General features: G+C 38.7%; 1 protein-coding gene across 1 annotated transcript in view; it reads right to left on the minus strand.

The window, feature by feature from the left end:
• The window catches only part of FRMPD4 (FERM and PDZ domain containing 4), a 305963-nt gene that overhangs the window by 63604 nt on the left and 219265 nt on the right, over positions 1–23094 (minus strand). Inside the window, 2 exon segments of the mRNA XM_062574603.1 lie at positions 6222–6324; positions 8537–8697. Coding sequence (XP_062430587.1) covers positions 6222–6324; positions 8537–8697 — 264 coding nt within the window.

Here is a 23094-nt window from a genome sequence, read left to right on the forward strand (position 1 = left end):
GACATTTTACATATGTTGAAATCCTGATAGACTAATGCATACTTTAACTAAGATTATCATATAAGATATCCATGTTATAGATATTACTTATAAACCCACTATGAAGCAAATTAAATATATTTCTTTATGTGTTTTAAAGGAAAGTTTGGTTGGTTATAGTGATTTTTAATTATGAAGATACAAGTTTTAAATTAACCAGTGATAATGAAATACAAGAACCTCTGAATATTTGGAATCAGTTAATTGATATAGTGATATCATTTGCACTGATGCTCACCTTAATACATGCAAAAAAAATTGTTAGACTGTGAAATGACATTAACGATATCTCCAAGTACTAATTACTATCTACGTGTGAAAAGCTTTAAGTCACAGAAGCTGTATTGGCAATACAATAAAAATAAGGTAAGGACCTCCTTTACAATGTTGAATAGTCTGTACTTCAAATAAACACATCATCTTAGTTGAATATTCTGTTTGATTGCTCCTTGCCTTGATTTTAATCACACATTTACAAAACTGGGCTTGTTTCTTCCTCTTTTCCCAACTTTAATAACTTTTCTTCTTGAAGGCAACACTTCAGTGATGCAGTCTTTAGTGACTATCATAAATGTGACTGTCTTTGTAAGGGAAACCATAAACATGACTTCTGTCTTTCTGCTTGGAAATAGCTTAGCAGAGTACATTATGGTGCAAAAATCATTGAACATAATGAGAAATAATGAGTGCTGGTGTAGTTTGTCTGCAAACCATATTGTATTCATATCTCTGCAACCTTGGCTTTCAAAGGACAACTCGAATACTAATTAAATGTTGCTGCTAAACCAGGATGAAAAGAATTAGATGAATGACAGTGACCTATAGCTGATATTTATAATGAATATCTCTGATAACCTCTAGACCTCAGACTTCCTAGAATAGCAATAATCTTCCTCAATTCTTAAAAAGTCAAAAATCTTTCAGCAGGTTCCTGCTCATTACCACATGGAGTCTGCAGAGGTGGCTTTAACACAATTTTCTAAACAGAAGCTTATTTTCAATAATAAGTAGTTAAAAAGCATGCTCTAATTACATAATTAAAATATTAAAAAGTAATAAAAAGATAGTGTGGAAATTTCTGTATTTTGTGTTACCTTTTATCTTCTGGCATTTTCATCTAGTAAAATTGTTACACAAAGGGGACTTTCTTAAAAGATTAGCCTAACTATTGTTAACCCCGTAAGAGTAAAAAGCTCTAAATAAGTTTACAACTAATAGGAGTAAGACTGAAGCAAAACAAACTGACGTGAAAAAAATTGCTTCTACATTTTTAATGGAAAATTTAGAAATAGAGCAAATGTATTGCCTAGGGATACAGTTTTTCCTAATGAAAAAAGATTTAACTGTCACTTTTCAGATACTCTTCTTGGAGAAATCTTGAATCTATGAATTAATTTGGTGGGGAATTTAAAATAGAGTGTAAAATTTTATTTACCATTTTCTTCCCCTTTAACAACATGATTGTTCTCACAAATAAATTTATTGCTAACTTTTTCTTGGAAATCAATTAAATATTGCATTACACTAAAAACTATGCTTAACATTGAAGGCTGGCTTATCAGCTAACATTTGCATATACTTCTGTTTGAAACTGTTGATTCTTGCTCATCTTGTTAAAGCATGACATATATCTGGTTACAGGATCTGTTTTGTATTTTTCCTCATGCAGTTTGAGTTTTTTCCTCTGTTTTGTATACTCTGATGTTTGTGTTTGTATTTTGAAAATAGATTAATTTTCTCCCCCACTCTCTGCAATTATAAAGGCAAATCATTCCTTAACTTTACAAAAAGCTTTGAGAGAAAACTGCATAAAAATAGCCACAGCATTTCATGTTCTGAATATGAAACATACCTAATCAGCAAGAGATAATACAATCACAGAAAAAATATTGCATTAGAATATCAATTTTTCATTGGTTTGCTGCAGTGACCATGAAATGGTACAGTATCAGTTCCCAAGGGAGAAAAGGAAAGGGAGTCTAAGCTAAAGAGCAGGCTTCAGCTCATTCAGAGAACTGGTAGGCAGGATCCCGTGGGAGGCAGGATCCCATGGGAGGCAGCTCTGAAAGGCGAGAGAGCCCAGTAGAGCTGGTTTCTCTCCAAGGAGAGCTTCCTAAAAATGCCAGAATGGTCCATTCTGACCTGCAATAAAGCATGCAGGCACAGCACCAGCTTAGCCCCATGGGGAACTCCTGACTGAGGCTCAGCAAAAAGAGACAGTGCTCAGGAGAAAGAAGTGGAGACAAGCTACCCAGGAAAAACAGAAGTGCTGCCTGGGCATGCAGGGATGCAGTGAGCAAAGCAAAAGCTCAGCTGGAAGCAAAACTGTTACTGGATGTGGTGGGCAAAAAGAAAGGCTTCTACAGGCACATCATTAGTGAAAGAAAGGCCAAGGAAAATAAGGGCTTACAGCTGAATGGGGTGAGCAACCTAATGAAGGACACTGAGAAGTCTGAAGGAGCTGATGCCTTCTTTGTTTTGGTCCTCACTGGTAAGATTGGCTTTCAAGCCTCCCCAGCCCCTTGTGCTTAGTGGTGGAACTGAGGGGACAGACATACTACCCATGATAGAGGAAGACTGAATTAGGGATTGCTTAGCAAGATGGAATCACACAAGTCCGTGGGCCTACACGGGACACATCCAAGGATGCTGAGGGAATTGACTGATGTCTTTGAGAGGCTGCTCTCCATCATCTTTGAAATGTCATGGTGACTGGGGGAGGTACCTGATGACTGGAAAAATGCAAATGTCATGCATGTCTTCAAAAAGGCAAGAAAAAGGATCTAGGAGACCACAGGTTAGCAAGACTCACCTCAGTTCCTGGAAAATCTTCCTGGAAACCATTTGCAGGTACAAGAAAGACAGGAAGATGACTGGGAACTGCCAGATTTATAAAGTGCAAATTATGTTTGAGCAACTTGATTTCCTTCTAAGATGAGATGATTGGCCACACGGATATGGGATGAGCAGTGATGTTGTTTACTTCAACTTGAGCAAGGCTTTTAACACAGTCTCCCCTAGTACCCTTACAGCTACATTGAGGAGCTACAGACTGGATAGGTGGACTATGAGGTTGGTGAAAAACTGGCTGGACTGGAAGTTAAAAGGGCAGTATTCAGCAATTTGAAGCCCAACTGGCAGGAGGTTACTGGTGACATTACTCTTATTAGTGGTTAAGGGGACCAATACTGTTTAACATCATCAGTTACCTGACTGGAGGGACAGAGTGCATCTTCAACAAGTTTGTTGCTGTCATCAAACAGTGGGGAGCAGTTACTACACCTGAGGGCAAGTCTGTTTTTCAGAGGGATGCAGACAGGCTGGAGGACTGACTGACAGAATGGCTATGAGATTCATGAGGACAAATGCCAAGTCTTGTACCTGGGATGAAGGAACCTCATATAATGCTGCAGAGTAAGGCCTGACTGGGCTAGGCAGCAGCTCCACAGAAAAATGTGAGGGTCTCGGTGGACCATAAATTGAACATGAGTTAAGCTTCACCACTAGGAGGGCACACTGTTAACTGCATACCGGCTTGCACTAACAAGAACACAAGCCAATAGGTGGAGTGATTATTCCTATCCACTCCTCATGAGGCTGCAGCTTTACCACTGATGACTCTGCCCATGCGAATCAGCTATTGACAAACTTGAGAGGCTCTAGCAGAGGGCCTCTAAGAAGCTTGTGGGGCTAAAGCACATGATATAGGAGAAGAGACTATGGAACTAGGACTTGTTCAACCTAAGGCTAAGGGGAGGAACCTAAATCTTCCACTACCTGCTACAGGTGTTACAGAGGACAGAGGTGGGCAGATAAGGGACAAGAGGTAAAGGTCACAAAAAGCTTTGAGAGAAAACTGTATAAAAATAGCCACAGCATTTCATGTTGTGAATACAAAGGGGTTCAAGAGAAATTCCAACTGATATACCTAAATAAATAAATAAATAAATTTCACAACGCTAGTGTTAAGCACTGAAATAGGTGCCCAGAACAGCTGTGAGATCTCTGTTCTTGGAGATATTCAAAACTTGACTGGACAGGCCTTGAACAGCCAGGTCTAACTTTGACAAGAGTTCTGCTTTGAGCAGGTTATTGAAGTAGACTATCTCCAGAAATCCCCTCCACCTCATTTTTTCTATGATCCTTTGTTAATGCCCATTAGAGTTATCAAACATACTCACTGCTGGTCACAGATATTTTCCTACTAGCTGGAAAACAAGATTTCAAAATTTCTTCCATCTACATTGCAAGCTGAAAGCAAGCATTACTTGCAAGATGGTGGATGCATCTACCCATAAGTAAACTTATTATCTAGAAGAGATGCATTACTTCATTGTTGTAAAGAATTGCTTCTGCTGTGGTTCAGGACTGAATAATTACAGTGTCTAATCATTCCAGGTGTCCCCACTGGAACTAAAATAAAGCTCTTCATTTCCAGTGCTGTAATATACAATCCTAATACATTTCACTCTGTCTCTGTTGAAGTCCCAAAGGCTGATACATCCTGAGAGCATGGGTAGAATTACAGCGTACGAAAAGTGCTACCAAAATATCCCCCTGGAATGTAAACATCTAATTGATTTGTTTGTGGCTGGTTGGCTAAGACACTACCTATGGAGTTAATGTGATTAGGAAGGACTACATTCTTATTCAGTCTCTCACTTGCAGGCAGGCAGACAATCAGTCACACAGTAAAACCACTTTGTCTCAGTTTTAATCAGACAGTCTATTCTCCTGTTGTTATTACTATACATTGCTAGCAACAGAGGAATGAGAAAAAGAGATCTTAATTCTGATTATTTACACATCAAAGAATCAGAAAAAGAATGAAGACTGTAATATGAATACTTCATGAAGTAACAAAGATATCAAAAATAAGTTTAAGACCTATTGGTGGGTCTCATGCTGCTACTCTATGCAGAGCGTAAGATATGAATTTAATAGGAATAGGACAGGTCCTTTAGTTCATGGGGCTCTTTATTATATAAATAGGAGTGTCAAAGTCCCTTCCTAAAATGTGTTGTGTTTCTGTTAGCTGACCTGCTGGTTAACACTTTTTTTAAATTTGAAAATATATGGGATTTTGTTCATGTTTGCACAACATAGATAAAGACATTGGTGTTGCTGGCAGCTTTATTACTGTACTGAACAGGCTTTTTATGCGCAATAACCTGAGTATACTTTTGCTCAAATTATGATCTGCAAGAGTACAACTATCATGGTAGCACCTCCTGACTAAATTTCTAAAAGCAAGTGTGACTTTTCAAAATTGCATGAGCAACACTGATAATAGGCAGCTACCAGTTCTGAGAAGCACCTGCACAGTTAAAACTTGATCATCTTCCAGGAATCAAGACGACACACCAGTTCAGACTTTTACACCAAAGACAAGAAAAATACAAAAACCAAACTGGCCTCCAGTGACCACGCTCCTGAAACTTAACCATAAAATAACCATCTTTAAATTCTGAATTGCCAATAATTTTTCTATGCAATGTGCTGTGACCTGCTGTTACTCAAAATGCAAAGTTTAGGTCTACCATATAGCACCTCTTTTTAATGTTCTGAGCAGCTGTTGCTCCCCCATCCTTTTCCTCCTCCTGCATCCCATTACAAATATTCATTTTTTTCCATTCCTGCATCCCTGAAGTCTCTCTTTTGTCTTGTTTCCTGCCTCATCTCTACACAGAACTTCCCGCTCTTCTCATACAAATTCATCTACTAAATATCCAATCAAACATGTACTGTTTACATACACCTATCCTTTCTCAAAATCATCCCACCTGCTTTTCCTTCCTCTTCACGTAAGATGGACCTGACTCTCTGTTGTGACACAACTTTATTTCTAGCAGTAGAACAACAGTGACTGGAGCTACCTTGCTTCAAGAATTATTTCTTCAACAATCCATACCAAAAAGGAATATCATGCAAATACTGTTCTTCTTTTGATACCCAAGTATTTTGGAGTTGCTCAGTTATCACATTTTTTCCAGCTACCCAGAGGACAACTTATGAGCATATCTCATTTCAATACTAAAATATTTCACCACTCTTCATTATAACTAAAGTAACATTATTTTCTATTTTCTCAGCCATGAGAAGGCAAGACTGCTATATTATTGAATGACTGCACAGGCAATAAGCCACTGGGCTCATAGTTTAAGTGACAGGACATCAACTACCTGACAAGGTCGATGACTCTCTCCCTTGGAGCTGTGCTGACTGGCTCATCATTAATCATTATGATCTGATCTCCTGGTATAAGCTTTCCTTCAGAGGGGCCGCCTACAGACAAATGAAAAAAAAAGCACAAGTTAGTAGATGATTGTAAAGGCACAGACACACTCTATTGTTCATATACTACGTGCAGGTTTTTTTCCTTCAACTAATTGTATATTTAACACTTAACACTTTTTCTGGCAATGTCAGTACTTCCTCACTAGCAAAATCTTGAAAGCTAATGGCTTAGGTGTTTCTACTAAAGTTCCACAGGTTAGATCCTAAAACCACCTTTAGGCAGGTACCTAAAAATGAGGACTTGATTTTCTCGGTTAGTCACACTTACAGAAAAAATAGGCCAGCAGGGCCCATAGAAGGTCACCTAATCCACCTTTTAAGGCACAATCAACCATACCTTGCTCATTCCTGGTCAATATCTGTCTAATCTTTTTGTAGGACCACTTCTGAGGAAGACTCCTTTTCCTGTAGATGATCCTGTGGTTTAACTACTGCTAAAATTAGGAAGTTGTCTCCCCAGTGTCTAGATCTGATCTTCCTTGCTGCAACACTTAACTTCTTGTCCTTGCCAGAGTAGCACTGGAGAACATGTCATTCCCTTCCTCTCTGCAACATCACTTTATATATTTGAAAGTCATTTGCAGGTCTCTCCTCAGACTTTTCTGGTCTAGGTGAAACAAACCACCTTCTTTTGATCCTAAGACAGAAAGTTTTCACTATCTTAGCTATTGAGCCTGTTTTCCTCTGGACTCCCTCCTCTTGTAAAAATGAATTTCTAAGTAATACCTCCAAAAGTATTGCCACTTCTGGTTAGATATAGACTGTCAAATTAGTATAACTAGGTGATCAGATACATGTGCTTTGGAGCCTGACACCATTAAAATGCATATTAAGTTTACGCTTCATAAAATGCACAAAATATTTTGCTTTCCAGCATGAGTTTAAATGTCCAGAAGTGGGCATAAACCTTTTGCCTTAAACTTTTCAATGAAGATATTAAAAAAATAGTATCATTGTGAAGTTAAAGTCTTAAAACAAAATGATTCCGTGACGGAAAGAATTCATCCAATAATTGAGCAAATGCTGTTCCTTTCCTCTGTTTTGTTTGGAAACTTTACCTCACCCACAAATCCAGCATAAAGGGATACAGAACCAGGTAGAAGAATGTTGTCTTGAGCACATCTTTCCTCCTGTTTGTTTGGAATAGAAACAAACACCTTTCTCAAACTGAACTTTAACATAAGGCTACATTAATAATGCTAACTTAGGAGAGAAGAACTGCCTGAATCTAGTTCAAATATTAGTTACAACACTCACTTCACCTGAAAGCAATACAAACATAATCAATGCACACACGTGGGTAAATGACATCAGAATTTTACACAGTCAATTTTGCTTCTCTCTCCGCTCTCTACAGGGGCTCTATAGAACATATTGAACAAAGTCAAAAGTCAAAGTCCCGTCCTTAGCTCCAAGGCAATTTTACATAACATCTGAGCTTTCAAGCATAAAGAGCAAGAGACTGCAATTCAGGAGACTGAGCATTCCCAGGTCTGGTACCCCCAAAAACTCAAACCTCAGTAATTTTTACTACAAATAGGAAGTTTAGGATTATTTTGAACTGTCTTCTTCTAATAAAGTCATACAGAAATATACATTCAGAAAGAATCAATATCATCACCCTCTTTTTCAAAAAAAAGTTAGAACTCAAATCTCCTCACAGGAACCTGATGATAAAAAGAATGATAAATACATATATTTTAATCTCACATCTTAATACACCACCTGAAAACACTGATTTCAATGGCAATGAAGGTGGCATCAAACCAATTTAAAACGTAACAGGGAGAATTTTTTTTTAGTCAAACAACAGAAATGGCTCATAGCAATACACTAAAACTTGCTTTTTTTTTAACAAATTTATATAAAGTTCAAAAATGAGTGCAGCAAGGAAACTGCTCTGTAATATAAGGCTTAAAATCCCACCTAGTATTCATTATTAGCTTTTCTGCCTGAATATTTTAACAGTACTCAAATTTGTAACCATATTTGATCTCAGTAGATTCAGTCCTCAGCCAATATATGTACAGAATTATTTTTAATACTCACGAATAAACTTACTGTTTTTGAAGAAAATAATAGAAGTCATTATAATTTTCTAGTAATATGGCTACCCCTATTCTCTCATCTGGAAATCCAGCTGCTGTTTGACACTAAGAAGTGCCAAGACTGCTTTTGGGATTAGGTGGAGAAAACATACCTGGTGTTACTGAGCGTACAACAACTGGCTTTTCACTACCAGCCACAAACCCAAATCCTAGCACTGGATCCCTCCTCATTTCCACTTTCCGAGGGGCTGGAGGGGTGATTTGGCAGCTCTCTATTCGAGGGTCTTCAAATGTGGCTGATTGTGTCATGTGACTGTGGGAAAAAAAAGATGAAAAAAAGGAAAAAAAAATCATTAAAACATGATTTTGTGGTATCTACTCAAGCCAAGCAATTTCTGCTATGATATGAGATGAGTATCTGAAATGTTCTCACTGTAAGAACTAAAGCATCAAATTAATAATTTTCAATTAGATTTTCTTATACATAACATGATACTGCTGTTGACAGATCCCAAACACTAATCAATACTATCAGCCTATAAAGAGGTCCCTCTTTGACAGCACACCTTTAATCATACTCCATATATGAAAGACTAATAACTAACAATAAAGGCTTTGTCACCTATGCTTAAATTTTTCATCCTTCATGTGTTGAAAGGGAAAAATAATAAGTGACCTACTTCTCATGTAAAACATTAGAATTAGATTCCATCAACCATTTGCAAGAAGAAAGTATACACTTAAATTTGGTTTTCTAAAATATTAAGTAAGTTTCTGAGCCAAGTCCTCTCAAACTGACTGAAAGCAAAGTTAACAGCTTTTTATCTCTTTATCTCCTTATTTTATTCAGCTCTAAATCGTATAAACCAGCATGATTCTAACCAACCAAATGGGAAGTTCAAACCAGAGGGCACTTATACACAGAGAAACAAAATAACCAGTATCTTGCATGATGCTACTTGAGTTGACTCGAGTAAACTTTCTAAAGTTTCCCCAAACTTCAATCCAGTGCAAAAAAGGGTATTTTAAAAAAAAATATTAGAAATTAATACTGTACTTTCAGTCACGGCGCTATAATTGTGAAACCTTTTTGCACCTAAAGACAGAATTCTCATGACTGGAACGAAAGATCTTGATTTTTCAAGCAGACAAGAAAACCAAAGAGATCCAGCACGACTTCTCTGTGAATGAGGGGACGCCTTAAAAGCACAGAGGCTCCTAAATTACTGTTAATAAACACTGAAATGGCACCAACGCCGTGCATGCGCCGAACGGCTGGCTGCTTGGTGCAGGAGCCCGTGCCGCATTTGCTGCTCAGGGGCCCTCAGCTCCCCGCTCGGTCGCTGCTAGCAGGTCCCACGGCTGCTTGCACGGACGAGCAGATGCCTCCGCTTTCACGCCCTTCGAAACGCCACTCATCGACGCCAGGGAAACCACGGCAGACGATCCCGACCGCCGGCCGTCTCTGCCTGGCTGCTGGGGCCGGACGCCCCCAGGAGCCGGGGAACCTGCACGCTGACAGCCAGGCAACGGGCAAGGCGAAGGGAGACCACGGCTCGCTGCGCCAAGGCACTGCTGCATTGACGGAGCACGAATGGCATTCGTTGAAAGCTGCCCGGCCAAGGATCAGCTCATCTTTATATTTGAGAGACTGGAAATTTGCAGGTGTTGAATGAAATCCAGCTCTTGTTGGACGAAGGCAGCGGTCTGAATGGAAGCGTCGCTCTAGCCCCATCGCCGGGGAGAGCCCAGGCTCCTGCCCCAGGAAAGAGGACAACCAGATGCCATGAAGGCATCAGACAGATGGATATCCGTACAGCAGTAAGCTGTATCGTCAGTTTGCAAGTTGATCTCCTCATAAATATCTATAATAATCTGAGAGTCATGTAACGCTCTATAGCACTGAAATCCTTGCACGGGATATAACATGCCATAACACCACGCTTAGCAGGCGTCCCATGGGGCAGAGTCATCGCTCTCGTCTCCAGCCCCTTTTCCATCTGCAGTTACCCCAGGAACTCCAGACAAATGATCCATAAAGCAAGAGGCATCATTCAGAGACCCATTTGCAGCATCAATGTCACGCAGAAGCTTCTCTAATCTTTCCCCAATACATACACACTGGACACAACACGAACTTCCATTCTCTCCATGGACTGTTTTTATTATTTATCCACAAAACAGCCGCAGAATATCTGTAAACTCTCAGCATGAGTTTATTCCTGTGGTTGTTTTTTTCTAGGGTTATTCTTCAAAGAAAACTCTGTTCTTATCACTAGATTTAGTCTGCTTAACAGTAACAATGCTGTATTTCTATGCATATGATCAGATAGCTGAAACCACTTCCTTACAAAAATAGGAGAAAGAAAGTATTTCTGTGCTATACTAGGATTTGCATTAGGTGGAGTCAGTAAAGAACTTGCATTTTCTTTTACTATGTAAAGCATCACATTTGACAATTCCCTCTTCTCTGCCTTCTGCTCCTAACAGTATTTCTCAGCTAATTTTAGATCATTTTCTATTATGCTCATTCAAAAGAACTGTTAGAAAATCCAGAGGGTTTTATACAGCCTCTTCACCAAATCTATCTTCAAAGCTCTCAGCTCCCTTCTCTTTCCTCCAGCTTTCCCAGAACCTCCTATTACAATCTGGGCTTCTAGATATATTCAAGTATTTTGTCTTTAAAATGGGATGCTTTCTGAGGTGTTACTGGTATTTCAAAAACTGTCTATTTAAACTTGTGAACTTTGCTTTGGTAGAGAAGACAAGGCTCTGCATTTGTCATCTCTTCTAGTTGACAGCCTTGCCAAACTTCCTACAAAGTTAAAATGTTCTGTTTAATCATTTCCTTCTAACAGCTGTTTCCATTTTTGTAACTAGGGCACTATGCCTCCAAAGAAGAAATGCAGTATATTTACAACCAACCTGCTTGAGCCTGGATCAATGACTACATTGGCGGGTGGGGGGAGAGGGAAGAAAATCCAAAAGCCCCCCAAACCCCGTCAACAGCTACAATTCAGATAAATTCTAAGACTAGACCTAAGATTTGCTTAAAATAGCAGCTCCGCTAGTAGATGCTTTGCTCCAACCACTGTATCATCTTGTACTGAGACTCTGCTGTAGCAGCAGCAGTGGTATCAGTAATTCAAAGCCTAAGCAAGAAATATTCTATCATGATTCTGAGTGACACAGTAGGTTTTATTGATTTTTAAGGTTATCCACCCACAAATACATCACCTAAAAAGGCTTTCCATCTTACGCTTCCACAGACTGCTGCATCACATATTCTTTTATCACTCAGTATGTTGGAACTGTAGCCAGATGTATTTCAAGAAAGCAACAACATATATGAATATGACCCCAGAAGAGATGAGATGAATTCTTTCAAGGCTTTCTGGGACAGTAGACTGACAAACTCTTTTCCTCCTGTGGCTAGTTCATTATTGAGAGTCAGCTGTAGCTCCATAGTTGAAGACTGATTTGAGCTTTGCATTAACAGGAGAAATGGGATCTCTATCTTACCAATGGAAAATATTGACTCCTGAAATAAGAATTCTTAGAAAATTAATTCTTAAAATAGACTCGAGTAATCTTGGACTTGCAATTATTTCAAAACAGGTACCCCAGGGAATCTTATACAACATATCAGAGGTTTGTTTTAAAAAGTAGAAGACCTTAAAAGAATAACTCCAACACTGCAAACTTCCCATTTGTTTGAAACACAGTAAAAACGTGTTTAGGTTGCACTGCGACCAGATCATACCTTAAGATTTATTTCAGTAAAGGAAAAAAGGAAGAAGAAGAAAAGGCTAGGACTTTAAATACAAACTGTTCTCCCCCCTGACACACATACAAATACAAACTGCCCTTTTATCACCTTTTCAAAAGAGCTACTTATTTCCTACCATTTTCAATGACTGAGATGAGTCCCTCCTTTGGATAAGCTTATCTTCTCTGATGCACTCTTACTGTGAATGGTGGGAGACAGCTGCCATTATTCAAGAGAGTAATTTTAGAGAATTTCTTGAACAGTACAAACCTCTTCCACCAGATAAACTACCAGCTATGGAAAATCATAGCAAAAGTGTAATTCAAAGCACTTTTGCTCAAAAGCTTTTTGTGGCAGCTATTCTATACAAGAGAGAGGGCAAGATGGAAAACAACAGAGAAGGTGTCGGAGTGTGTGTGTACCTATGCACTGAACAGAACAGAGGCTACAATAAGTGAAAGATGAAGAAAGATGAGGGAAGAGGAATTGGGAAACACTGATCAGCTGATCCAAGGTAGCCAGTTACTGCAAATGACACCATGTGGAGCCTAACTTTACAAATATGTATCAGAATTCATGCTCAGAAAAGTCTGAGGTATGGTTTGAAGCTAGTATTTTGAACCTTCAGATGATTAGCTATCACTTGGCAATGTTTTCTTTGCAAATCTTAATGTTTTTCTCATTACAAATTATACACTGAATAACCCAAGAAATATCTAAACAACAACTGCAAACAAAATCAGAGTTTGATTTAATAATGCATATTAGTAATTAAAAGCAAAGCATCTTAGCATAATGCTTTTTCAACCTTTGGATTTTAATTTATCATTCCCTGACACTCGGGGATTAGTGAGCTAGTTTTAAGAGGTTTGCACATGGTCACTAAGAAAAGTCCTCCCTCAGCAGGCAGAATTTGTTACAAAGGAGTTTGTATTTCCAAAGGGAAATATTTACAGGTCTGACTATTGTAAGAGACTGAAAAACACTGCATGAATAGAGTGACACTGATTATCATAAATATTATTTTGGAAATATCTAACAAAGGCATTCCAACAGCTTTAACTCCATTCTGCAATAACATCCAAAAAAGAACAGAATAGGTGGCTCCTCGAGGTAAGTTTAATACAGCTCCATAAGCACAAACACTAAAATATCTTAACCATAATCACATGGTTGTTGCATCATATCATCAGTGTGGACCCATATATTTTGGTGTTTCGTTTTGCATTTCCATATTGCAACTTATTTCAATTACCTTGAAGGTTAACATCAACTCTCAATTTTGACAGTTTATAATACTTAGCTTTGAAACAGTTAGTATATCTGTGCTGTACAGATTGATTTAACTACAAAATATTCTCTATTTTGAATTGAGATTATAGCAATTATGTTTGAGTTCACACAGGTGTAATCCTGGTCAATAATGGAGAAGAGAATCTGTGGAAATGTCAAACCACTCATGGACTGAATGAGTGGAAGCTGGCTGGGAGGACGGAGATAAGGACTTTTATGATGGAAAGAATTAATTCATAAATAACAAAAACACTTCAAATCATTGAGCGCTAGCTGTTAAAATCCTATCTTATTAATTAGGAGGTAGAGGTTCTGTTTTCTTGATTGCATCTGTGACTTTCAAAAAGACCTATGGAAGTTAAGGACACTATCCAGATCACTAATATCACAAGGCTCTGCCCATCCTGCCCTAGAAACTGTGTGTTGGGTTCATACTCTATTCAAAGCCTCAGGTTGTGTGCTCAAAATTTCCCTTCCAACTGGGAACTCATAGGAGCTATTACAGCAACAAAAGAAAGTAAATTTGATTCTCACTCCACCACCTGTCTCCAGGAATTAGCTGCAAGTAAAATGGACCAACACTTGAGACAATATTATGGGAACTGATAACAGCACGAGGGTTTTTTATGGCCTTTCCCATGATAATTTGGAAAGACTATCACAACAAGAGTGACAGTTAAAAGGAATACATAATACTTAAGCTCTCCACAGGATAATAACTTGTGATTTTTTTTTTTACTAGTAGCTAAACGTGAAAGATAATCCTCTTTCCCTCCCTCTCGGTTCCTCAAGTTCCTGGCGCCCCTCAACTATACCAACTATACCCAAATTTAATTTATTTTCTCCCAGAAATCCCAAAAGATTTAGTAATAACTAGGACAGGTGTCAAAATCATGCATCAGCTGTATCCATCTTCTACTTGGAAATGACATTTTAGAAAGCAAGTGCCTAAATAGTTATTGCACTGTTGAGTAAAGCTGCTGCTCCTACAGAGAATCTGGTGCCTTGACAAACTCTTTATATGCTCTATTTTGCAGCAAACTGGATAGTCGCTCACAGCTGGAGAGCCCATTTTAGACATATTCCACAGACAAAAGTGGTAGTTCCAGCTGCTCAAAAAGGAGTTAACTTTTAACACTTCAATAAAACAACCTATTCCCTATATTTCCACTGTTTTCATATAAATATGCATGTACATACAATCAGAAGTCAATATCACAGGTACAAAATACAACTGGAAAGTATTATCAGATTTTCTTTCTAGGACTGTTTTTCTGTGCTAGTGTCAATTCTATTTTTTCATAAGCTTCTTCAATACTTCTCTAAAGTCAGGTCATTTTATAGCACCCTAGAAAATGCTGGCATATGCCATCTGGATGAGCATATGGTAAAAATGTAATTAGAAAGAAAAAGGTTTGCTGGTTTCAGAAGAAGTTGGTGACAGCTTTTTGATAAAATTGGATAGAAGGAAATATGAAACATAAAAAAAAAAAAAAAAATCAAAAAACACCCCTCTTCCACTGCCAGGCATGATGTGCAACCTAAAGCAAGACAAAGTGAAGCAAAACTATAGCGAAAATTGATGTGAATACAAATTTAGAGGGATAAAAAGATTCACTCTCAGCCTCAGGCAGGCACTGTGAGAAATATACTTACAGTTAATTTTGCACTCTCATACTGAGGTTTTACATGTACAGTATGTGAATGCTTCTGCTCTTACATGTAGCACATATGAATGGTATATATTGGGAAGAAGTTAAACTTCCCTACCTGAATCCCACAAAGACATGGAAATAAGCCTTAGGCCCCAGCTATGGACTAGCAGTTGCTTGAGTTTTGCACCCAAAAATTGACAGAGAGGCTTGCTTTTATTTTTCTTCTCTCTGGATGGCCACAGACATTTTTAGAGCTCTGTTCACAATGAATTTTGAGTTTCCTGCCTCCAGTATTGTGATGGGGCGTTTCAGATATAAGCCAAATAGCAGAAATTACACAGAAATGTCTCAGTGAAAATTGGCCGTGGCAAAGAAAGGGGCACAGAGGATAAGAAGGGAAAATAGGAAGGAAGCCTGAAGAGAGGAGTTATGAATATCAGAAGATGAGGTATAGCACATGGAAGAGGACACTCCCCAAGGGGGGAGATTTCAGCATTGATTACACTAACTAACAAAAATCTCAGATTAGAATCTTTCACAGAGGAAGAAAATGAGGGAAAATGGGGATGGGAAAGGGAAAAGCTCCCAAAGCACTGGCCACCTAACTGCTGGAATTGCCTATTGCTCAAGCTGGGCATGATGCCAGCCCCTGCTTTCTTTGCTACCTGAAACACTGACTGTGCTTAAAGTGCCCCTGTAGGCAGATAGTATATAACGTTGTAACGTTAGCCCCTCTGCTGGCGTGGTTATGCTGTTATGCACCGTGCTGAACGCAGTTTCTGTGTTTTTGCTCCTGGCATCCCACTCACATCAGTGGGGCTTCACGGCTCCTCTCCGTGGGCTCGATCAGGTTTCCATACGTGAAGGAGCTACGTGGGCACAGGGTATTCCCAATGTGGGAGGGAACGAGGCAGCAGAGACGGCCGGGGCTATCATCACCTGGTTACCCTGCACAGGCCCAACCAGCTCAGCCTTGCCTTTTCCCAGAAGAGATTTTGGACCACTGGTGTTCCCTTCCCGAATGCAGCCCTCCGGCGCTTCGGCTCACATATGTTTTGTGCTTGTGCTCTCACGTACGGCATGTGCTTGTGGCATAGCGCCGGGAGGCAGGATGTTTGGCCCCCTGCCTGGTCTAGGTCCTTCAAGGAAGAAATTGTGCGAGTTGTTTTTATCAGGAATCAGAATTATTGGCACTCCTCCAAGGTAGCAGTTTCTCACACTTACTGGCGTAAGATTGAAGAACACCATGGTTTTCCAAAAAAGGCATTTTTGTTTATGTGATCTGAGCCGTTCCATTTAGAGTAGTAAACTCTCTTGAGTCCCTCAAAAATGAGCTGAAATGCAGCTTCTCATTATCTGCTACACATGCACCAATAAACCCCACGCCAACTGAAGACACAGCAAGGGAAAAAGAGAGAAGATGTACTGAACTGCAAATACACAATAAATTAATTTGAGTTGAAAGTGCCCGCTGAAAAATGTAATGAACAATTCCTATTTGTTCTGCTTTTGACAGGTTTCATTCTAACTAGATCAACAGCAATTTGCCTGCTTGTGCCTAGCCTAGCTCCGCAGCAAACGGAACGGACCTTCACTGAGGCCCGCGAGCGTTTCTCACTCGGTGAGGCAAAGGAACTCCTATTTCCTGTTATTCCTGACAGGAATAATGTGTCTAATGGAAAAGTTAAAAAAAAAAAAAAAAAAAAGCAAAAAGGGAGGAGAAACACCCTTAAAAACGCTTTTAATGTGCTGATGAGATTACGAAAGTTGACCGAAAAATCTGGTCTGGTGAAACGTTGATGAAATTAGACGTGTTCTGACATGTACATGTTAATCTCAGTAAACACTAAGTAAGGATACCCTGGTAACATGATAAAAAGACAGAATCCAGATTTAAATGTGCCCATTTTAACACCTCGGTACAACTGGGTCTAGCATGAACAAATGGCTGAAATAGCAAAGCACCTGTTTCACCACCTCTGTATCTGCATAGTTCCTGTTAGCATACACCCAGGGACGTGGGAGGGAAAGAAACACAAAAGGGTGGTAAAACGGGAATAAATTATGATCCACACAAACAACCCTCCAAAAGTAGAAATGCATTAATTAATTTTCTAGCTAGTTATTTAAACATGTAAAAAAAAAAGAAAGAAGATTCACCTAATAGGTTCTAAACCTATTCCATCCTCACAAAGACTTTGTGAAGAGATAATCTCTCCTGCTATTGAAAGATTCGAGTCATTAGGATAAAAGAGAATAAAAAAGTCCCAAGCCAAGGGACACTGCAGGAAGTGACTATCTGAAGCCTCCTTTTCTCTTAATCACTCATTGCAGCTATGACAGTATCACCTGGAGCAAAAACTGGCAGCAGCTCAGTACAGTTATGAGTGTACCAAAATAAGCACTTACAACAGAAACAAAAGCCATTATTTATCCTTTGAATTAAATCTTCCTCATTCCTGCAGAAAGGCAATTGATAAGCAGGTCTTCGAAAGGGTTCTGAATTATCTACTTATTTCCTTCCTTTTCACAGTTCACGTTGGAGTGCTCCTGAACCAAGGCCAGCCCTTTTGGTGGCACCACATACACTAATTATTTCATCTACTGCTTCCTCAGCAAAATGTCACATTTCTCAGCTGAATCAGGTGAAAATAGCAACATAAGAGTTAGTCCTATCTGTAGACAAGAGGTGGGCACTCAATACTGTAGTTGCTTAGTTCATCCACAATCATGTATTTTAAAAGTTCAGGGATAAAAACCATTCTATCACTCTGATGGGTGCAGCTCTTTGCCCTCAGAAATGGGTTGAAGACTTGACTCAGTTAGAAATGTGAGTACCATTAAGGCCCACATAGAGAAGCAGTCTGTGTGACAGTACAGTAAGCTGTCTCCAGTTTCACATGCAGGGTATGAATTCTTTTCACTGGAGATTTCAGGTGCAAAGAAACTTAGAAAGACATGGTGTTTTTGTAAAGAAGTCCTACTACTGCACTGAAGGAAAGAGTGAAGAAGAGAACTTTTCATTCCTTGGCTACCAGACCAAAGTGAGCTTGTGTGAAGTGAAAGGTTTCTACAAACAACCAAGGCAGACAGAATAAATTTTAAAGATCTTTATAGTAACTCATAGAACCCTCAGATCCAATCTTTGTGTCTTCAACTATGTTTTTACATTCAGTCTTGAAGTCCTCTAGTTCTGTAACTATTCTGGAGAAGGCCTACAGGACAGAGAGGAAAAAGAGGAATGATCTCTCTGTCTCCTTCCCCCTTCTTCTAACAACATACAAGTAGAGAGAATTACTCTTCTTGACTGCTAATTTGGTAGTGTGCCATCATGACTCCTCAGCAAATGCAAAACGAGAAAGAGAACTTAATTGAAATAATCTTGAATGACAGCTTGCACTGATGGGAGGTGAGGCTGCCAGATAGAGCTGTCATGTGAAAATTAAACTTGGGATATAGAAGGGAAAAAAATGAGGTATGTTTGATCCTTTTTTTTTCCTGACAGATTATCCCTCATACTTCAACACAACATGGCTGAATGATTTTCCTGAATCTACTTTCTCATTTCAAAGTGTCTCATCTTTCTAAAGGACAGCAGTTGTACATCCACGTATTTTCTAATTCTTATAATTAGGGGTGTTGGTGATCATATTTCAATTTCATTACACCCAAGATGCTTTCACTAATGCCTGTGGAAAATTTTTATTTACCTATCTGTAAGAACAAATGCCCAACTAATAATCCATTAAATTTGAGAGTATCTATGTAAATATCATTACAGGTATTATATATAATGAAGATTAGGCCATTAATGTACCTCTTACAAGATACATAGACTCTTTTCATTCATAACTGCAGGCAAGCTTCTTCAAAAAGCAAGGGAGTTAAAAGACAAATATTAGGCATTTCAAAATAGATCCTTTGGGACAGGTAGGTTAAACAGGATTGATGTCTGCTTGGGGGAAGCCTATTCAGACAGAAAATCGTTATTTACAGGTAAAGAGAAAGGTCAACCACAAGCATCATTTATAGTGACTTTGAATAATAAAAAAAATTAAGAACAAAATGTAATGGAACTTGCAGTCATGACAATCAGGACATCAAATCCCCCATTCATCTCCAGCAGTTTAAAATCACTATAAATAAAAAGAAATTGGGCACCGCATAATGAAAACTCTTAATAAAACAGGTAAACTAAATGCATCAAAATAAGAGTTCAGACATCATGGAATGAAGGTCACTGGTTTTGGTGAAATGCTCTGATTTGAAAGGGACTCAAAAAGGAGTGAAGTATCTAGGTGAAGTCAGGACCCTTTTGTGCCAGGAAACTCTGAAAGCAGTGGCTGAATAGGTACAACAGAATAACACACACCTGACCACAGAATCCCACACGTAAAACACAAGAATGTATTGAGCCAGTGAAGTATCAGCCAACCTCCAACCTAACTTTAATAACATTACTGTTATACCTAAAAAATGATATATCAATAATATATGTTATGTCATCTGTCAACACTGCTTTACTTCAGCAATTCATTTCTAACCATTTCTAATAACAATCATAATTTTCAGGTGAAGTTCCTGTTAAGTTTAACACAGTGAGGGACTGTGTTCTCTCCTAACAGAGAAGACCACACCTTTGCCTCTTCTAGAAGAAAAGCAGAAAGGAACAGGCACAGTAAGCTGTGCAACTCTTGTATACACAGCAACAGTCACAGACCAATATTTCATCTGCAGAGCAAAATGATAAAATCAGAGAAGAAAGGTATTTAGAGGCATTTCGACATATATATATATATATATATCCTTTGTTAATACTGTATGATCCTTGTCTACCGTTCTTCATCTATCGTAGAAATTTTATAATTTTTAATGACAAATTTACCACGTGGAAAAAAAATGTAATAAATGACTGGATTACAGAGGAATGAATCTTATTGGGCAATATATCCAGTACATTTTACTTAGTTCATGATTTTCTTTTTCCTACTGTAGATAATGCAGAGTGCAGTTTTAGAAGGTTTCTAAATAAGCATTTAATTTTGATGAATATGAAGATTTTAACACAGCATTTTTGCATTTTAACAAGAGCACATAAAACTCAAGTTTAATTATCATCACATTATAATTGGCATAGTCTTATGAAAAATGCAGTTTTCGTACAAGTAACAAACATTTAACAAAGAATGTAAGACAGTTAAGTTGCATAAATATGCTGTGTCAGAAATTCCTATGATTAATGCTACTGATAGATGACTGACTTCTAAAGCTTCACCTTTAAACTCCGAACAACATCTCAAAAGACATTTACAAAAATAATGCGTAATTCTGCAAAGTGTTGAGAATTCGCATTTCCTTTTAATCTCAGTTGAAGCCACCAGAAAATCCTGTCTGTCTCTCAGCCCCATCAGGCCTGATATGAGCATAAATACAGAGGACAACTAAGCCCATGACACCTGCAGTGGTTTCAGCGCTCTGAAAAAAATCAAGCCTTCCTATGGCTCAGTAAGAGCTTATCACAAACATCTGTTGCATTTGTATTTTGCCGTGAATTCCAAGCCTATGTCAATCCTCACTTCCGAGTTCAAAGGAATGCTGCAGATTGCTTGTTTTTACTGAAGTGACACATATTTCACTCTCTTTGTGAGTTTAAATGCGGTTGAACTCTGCAACACCCAATCTCATGAAAAATCCCATTAAAGGCCTGTAACATTTCAGAACTGAAACTGTCCAAAAATATTTTGGAAGATTCATTGTGTGATGAAAAACAACAACAGCGCACTTCTAACAATAACTACAGTGCTGAAACCAAGACTTCCAGCACATAGACTTCAAGATAACCAACTACAATTAAAAGAAAACCTTGGCCACTGAGGGGTGAAACCGTGAAGTTTTGAAATATTTTCATCTCTCATGCATCTTTTCAAGGTTAAAAAAAAAGTGATAGATTTGAGCCGTTTGAAGTGGATACGAATTGGTCTGGCTTGTAAGTGTCAGGTACCTTCAGGCTCATGGTGTGCTGGGGTTCAGGGTTAAAAGGCAGAAAGGCTCTTCTCTAGCCCTACTATGCTCATCAAGTCTTTTTTTTGGAAAAAGCACGAGAACAAAACAGGAAAAAGTAAGAGCACAGAATTTCATACTTGCTTACACATCATCTGTGACATTATTTGGCTACCCAGCAGTAACCAAATTTTGGCCAATACTATCCCCGCCTTTAAGCAGCAGTCGTCATCAGGATAAATCAATTTCATAGGAAACGTTGCAGTGAAGAAGTCCCCAATTTACTACGTTTCAATTAAACAGGGTATTCTGCAATAACCTTTTATAGTTAGATTGCAATTCTTGGCCCAAAGTACTTTAATTTTCACATAACATCACTGAGCCACTGAACAACACTGAATAGTGTCCTTTAAAACATGGGACAAAAGTTAAATTGCATGGCATGGCACAGGAAAGAAGAGAGAGGAATCTCTGAGTAATTATATCAGTTAAACCCTCGACTCTTACAAAGTATATCATGGCTTCATTTTAATGTGCACAGGAAGCACACTGAACTTCGGTTTTAAATATCTGCTATAAAAGTAAATGCAAAGAGCATTTTCATCAAGGAATGACGAACTGAGCCAAACCTGCCTATTTAGGTTTGAACCTACTGCTCCAGGGGTGACCGGAGGCCTTTATTTTCATTTACTTGGGCACATAAACTCAACCGATGCCAGAGCTTCAGAGCAAACATGCTTCAGCTAAAAAGGGAGTCAGGCCCTGGGTATTTCCAAGCAGCTGTTTAAATTGCTCTTTGCCAGAAGAGCTGGTTTCTGCTTGCAGGCTGTAATGGGCCTTACGTTAAAATGTTCCTGCGACCAGCTGCCAGCTAACGGGGAGAGCTGACTCCAGCCCAGGACTGCATCCAGCATGTGCAGAGCTCGGTCGCCAGCCTAAGAGGGTAACCCCCTTTGCACCGCCACGCGCACGTCAACTTGCCCTGAGCACGGCCAGCCCTCGCTGCTTGGCTTCAGCCTTTTCCCAAGCTCCATCCAGCGGCCAACAGCCTCCGGGACAAAACTGACTTCACGGTGCTCATCTGTTTCTTGAGCTTTAGTACATTAAAAGCAACCAGCTCAGCAACAAGAAGAGGGGATTAAAAAAAAAAAAAAAAACAAAAAAAACCCCACCCATATGGTCACAATCATACAAAGAATAATTGTTACAAGAAAAAGCCACAGAGCAAGGACCAAATGCCATCTGTTCAAGGAAGCAATTCTGCAGGGTAGGCCTGCAAATCTGTGTGGAAAGCACATTTTTACACCCACCACCCTTTTTTAAATACAAAAATAATATCTTTGCCGCTGTCACCAGAAATTATGTACTTCTTGGTCAGGCTATATCCTACAAAGTGAAAGCAGGAAATCACTTTCTGGACATATAGTCCGCCGATTTTTAACAGAAAAAAAAGAGGTCATCATATGTAGGAAGCATATATTCCTCTAAAGAAAATAATCCCTCCACATCTTCAGTTACTCAGACAACCAACCTTTATATTTTCAGATCACACAAAGTCTAGGCTATAAAAGGCTTTTAATTTAATCACTATATAACATTTTTATTTAACAAAATATGCAAATCAAATTGTTATTATTCCAGAAATGAAGAACTCAAAAAGATTAATTAGAAAAGTTTTACCCAGTTTTCACAAGGAGTTTAACTTCAAAAACTGGTAACTCATATTTGGGAGTGGGAGCAAAAATGATATCTGTGACATCTGGAAATAAAATTACTCTAATGTAATTACTCTGTTTTGAAACATTGCACACAATTTCATGGACACATACATACTCACACTCAGTTGGAAACAACTGGACCTGAAAAAGGCAAGCTCACTTTACTATCTTCTAAAATGAATCGGAACATCTAGCAAGAGAAACAAGTCTTCTCCAATGACAGTTAAGTATTCTACTCACTGTTAACATCCACATCTCCATAAACCTCAGGAAAT

This window comes from Rhea pennata, chromosome 1, assembly GCF_028389875.1.
Source record: "Rhea pennata isolate bPtePen1 chromosome 1, bPtePen1.pri, whole genome shotgun sequence".
In the NCBI taxonomy this organism is placed as follows: Eukaryota; Metazoa; Chordata; class Aves; order Rheiformes; family Rheidae; genus Rhea; species Rhea pennata.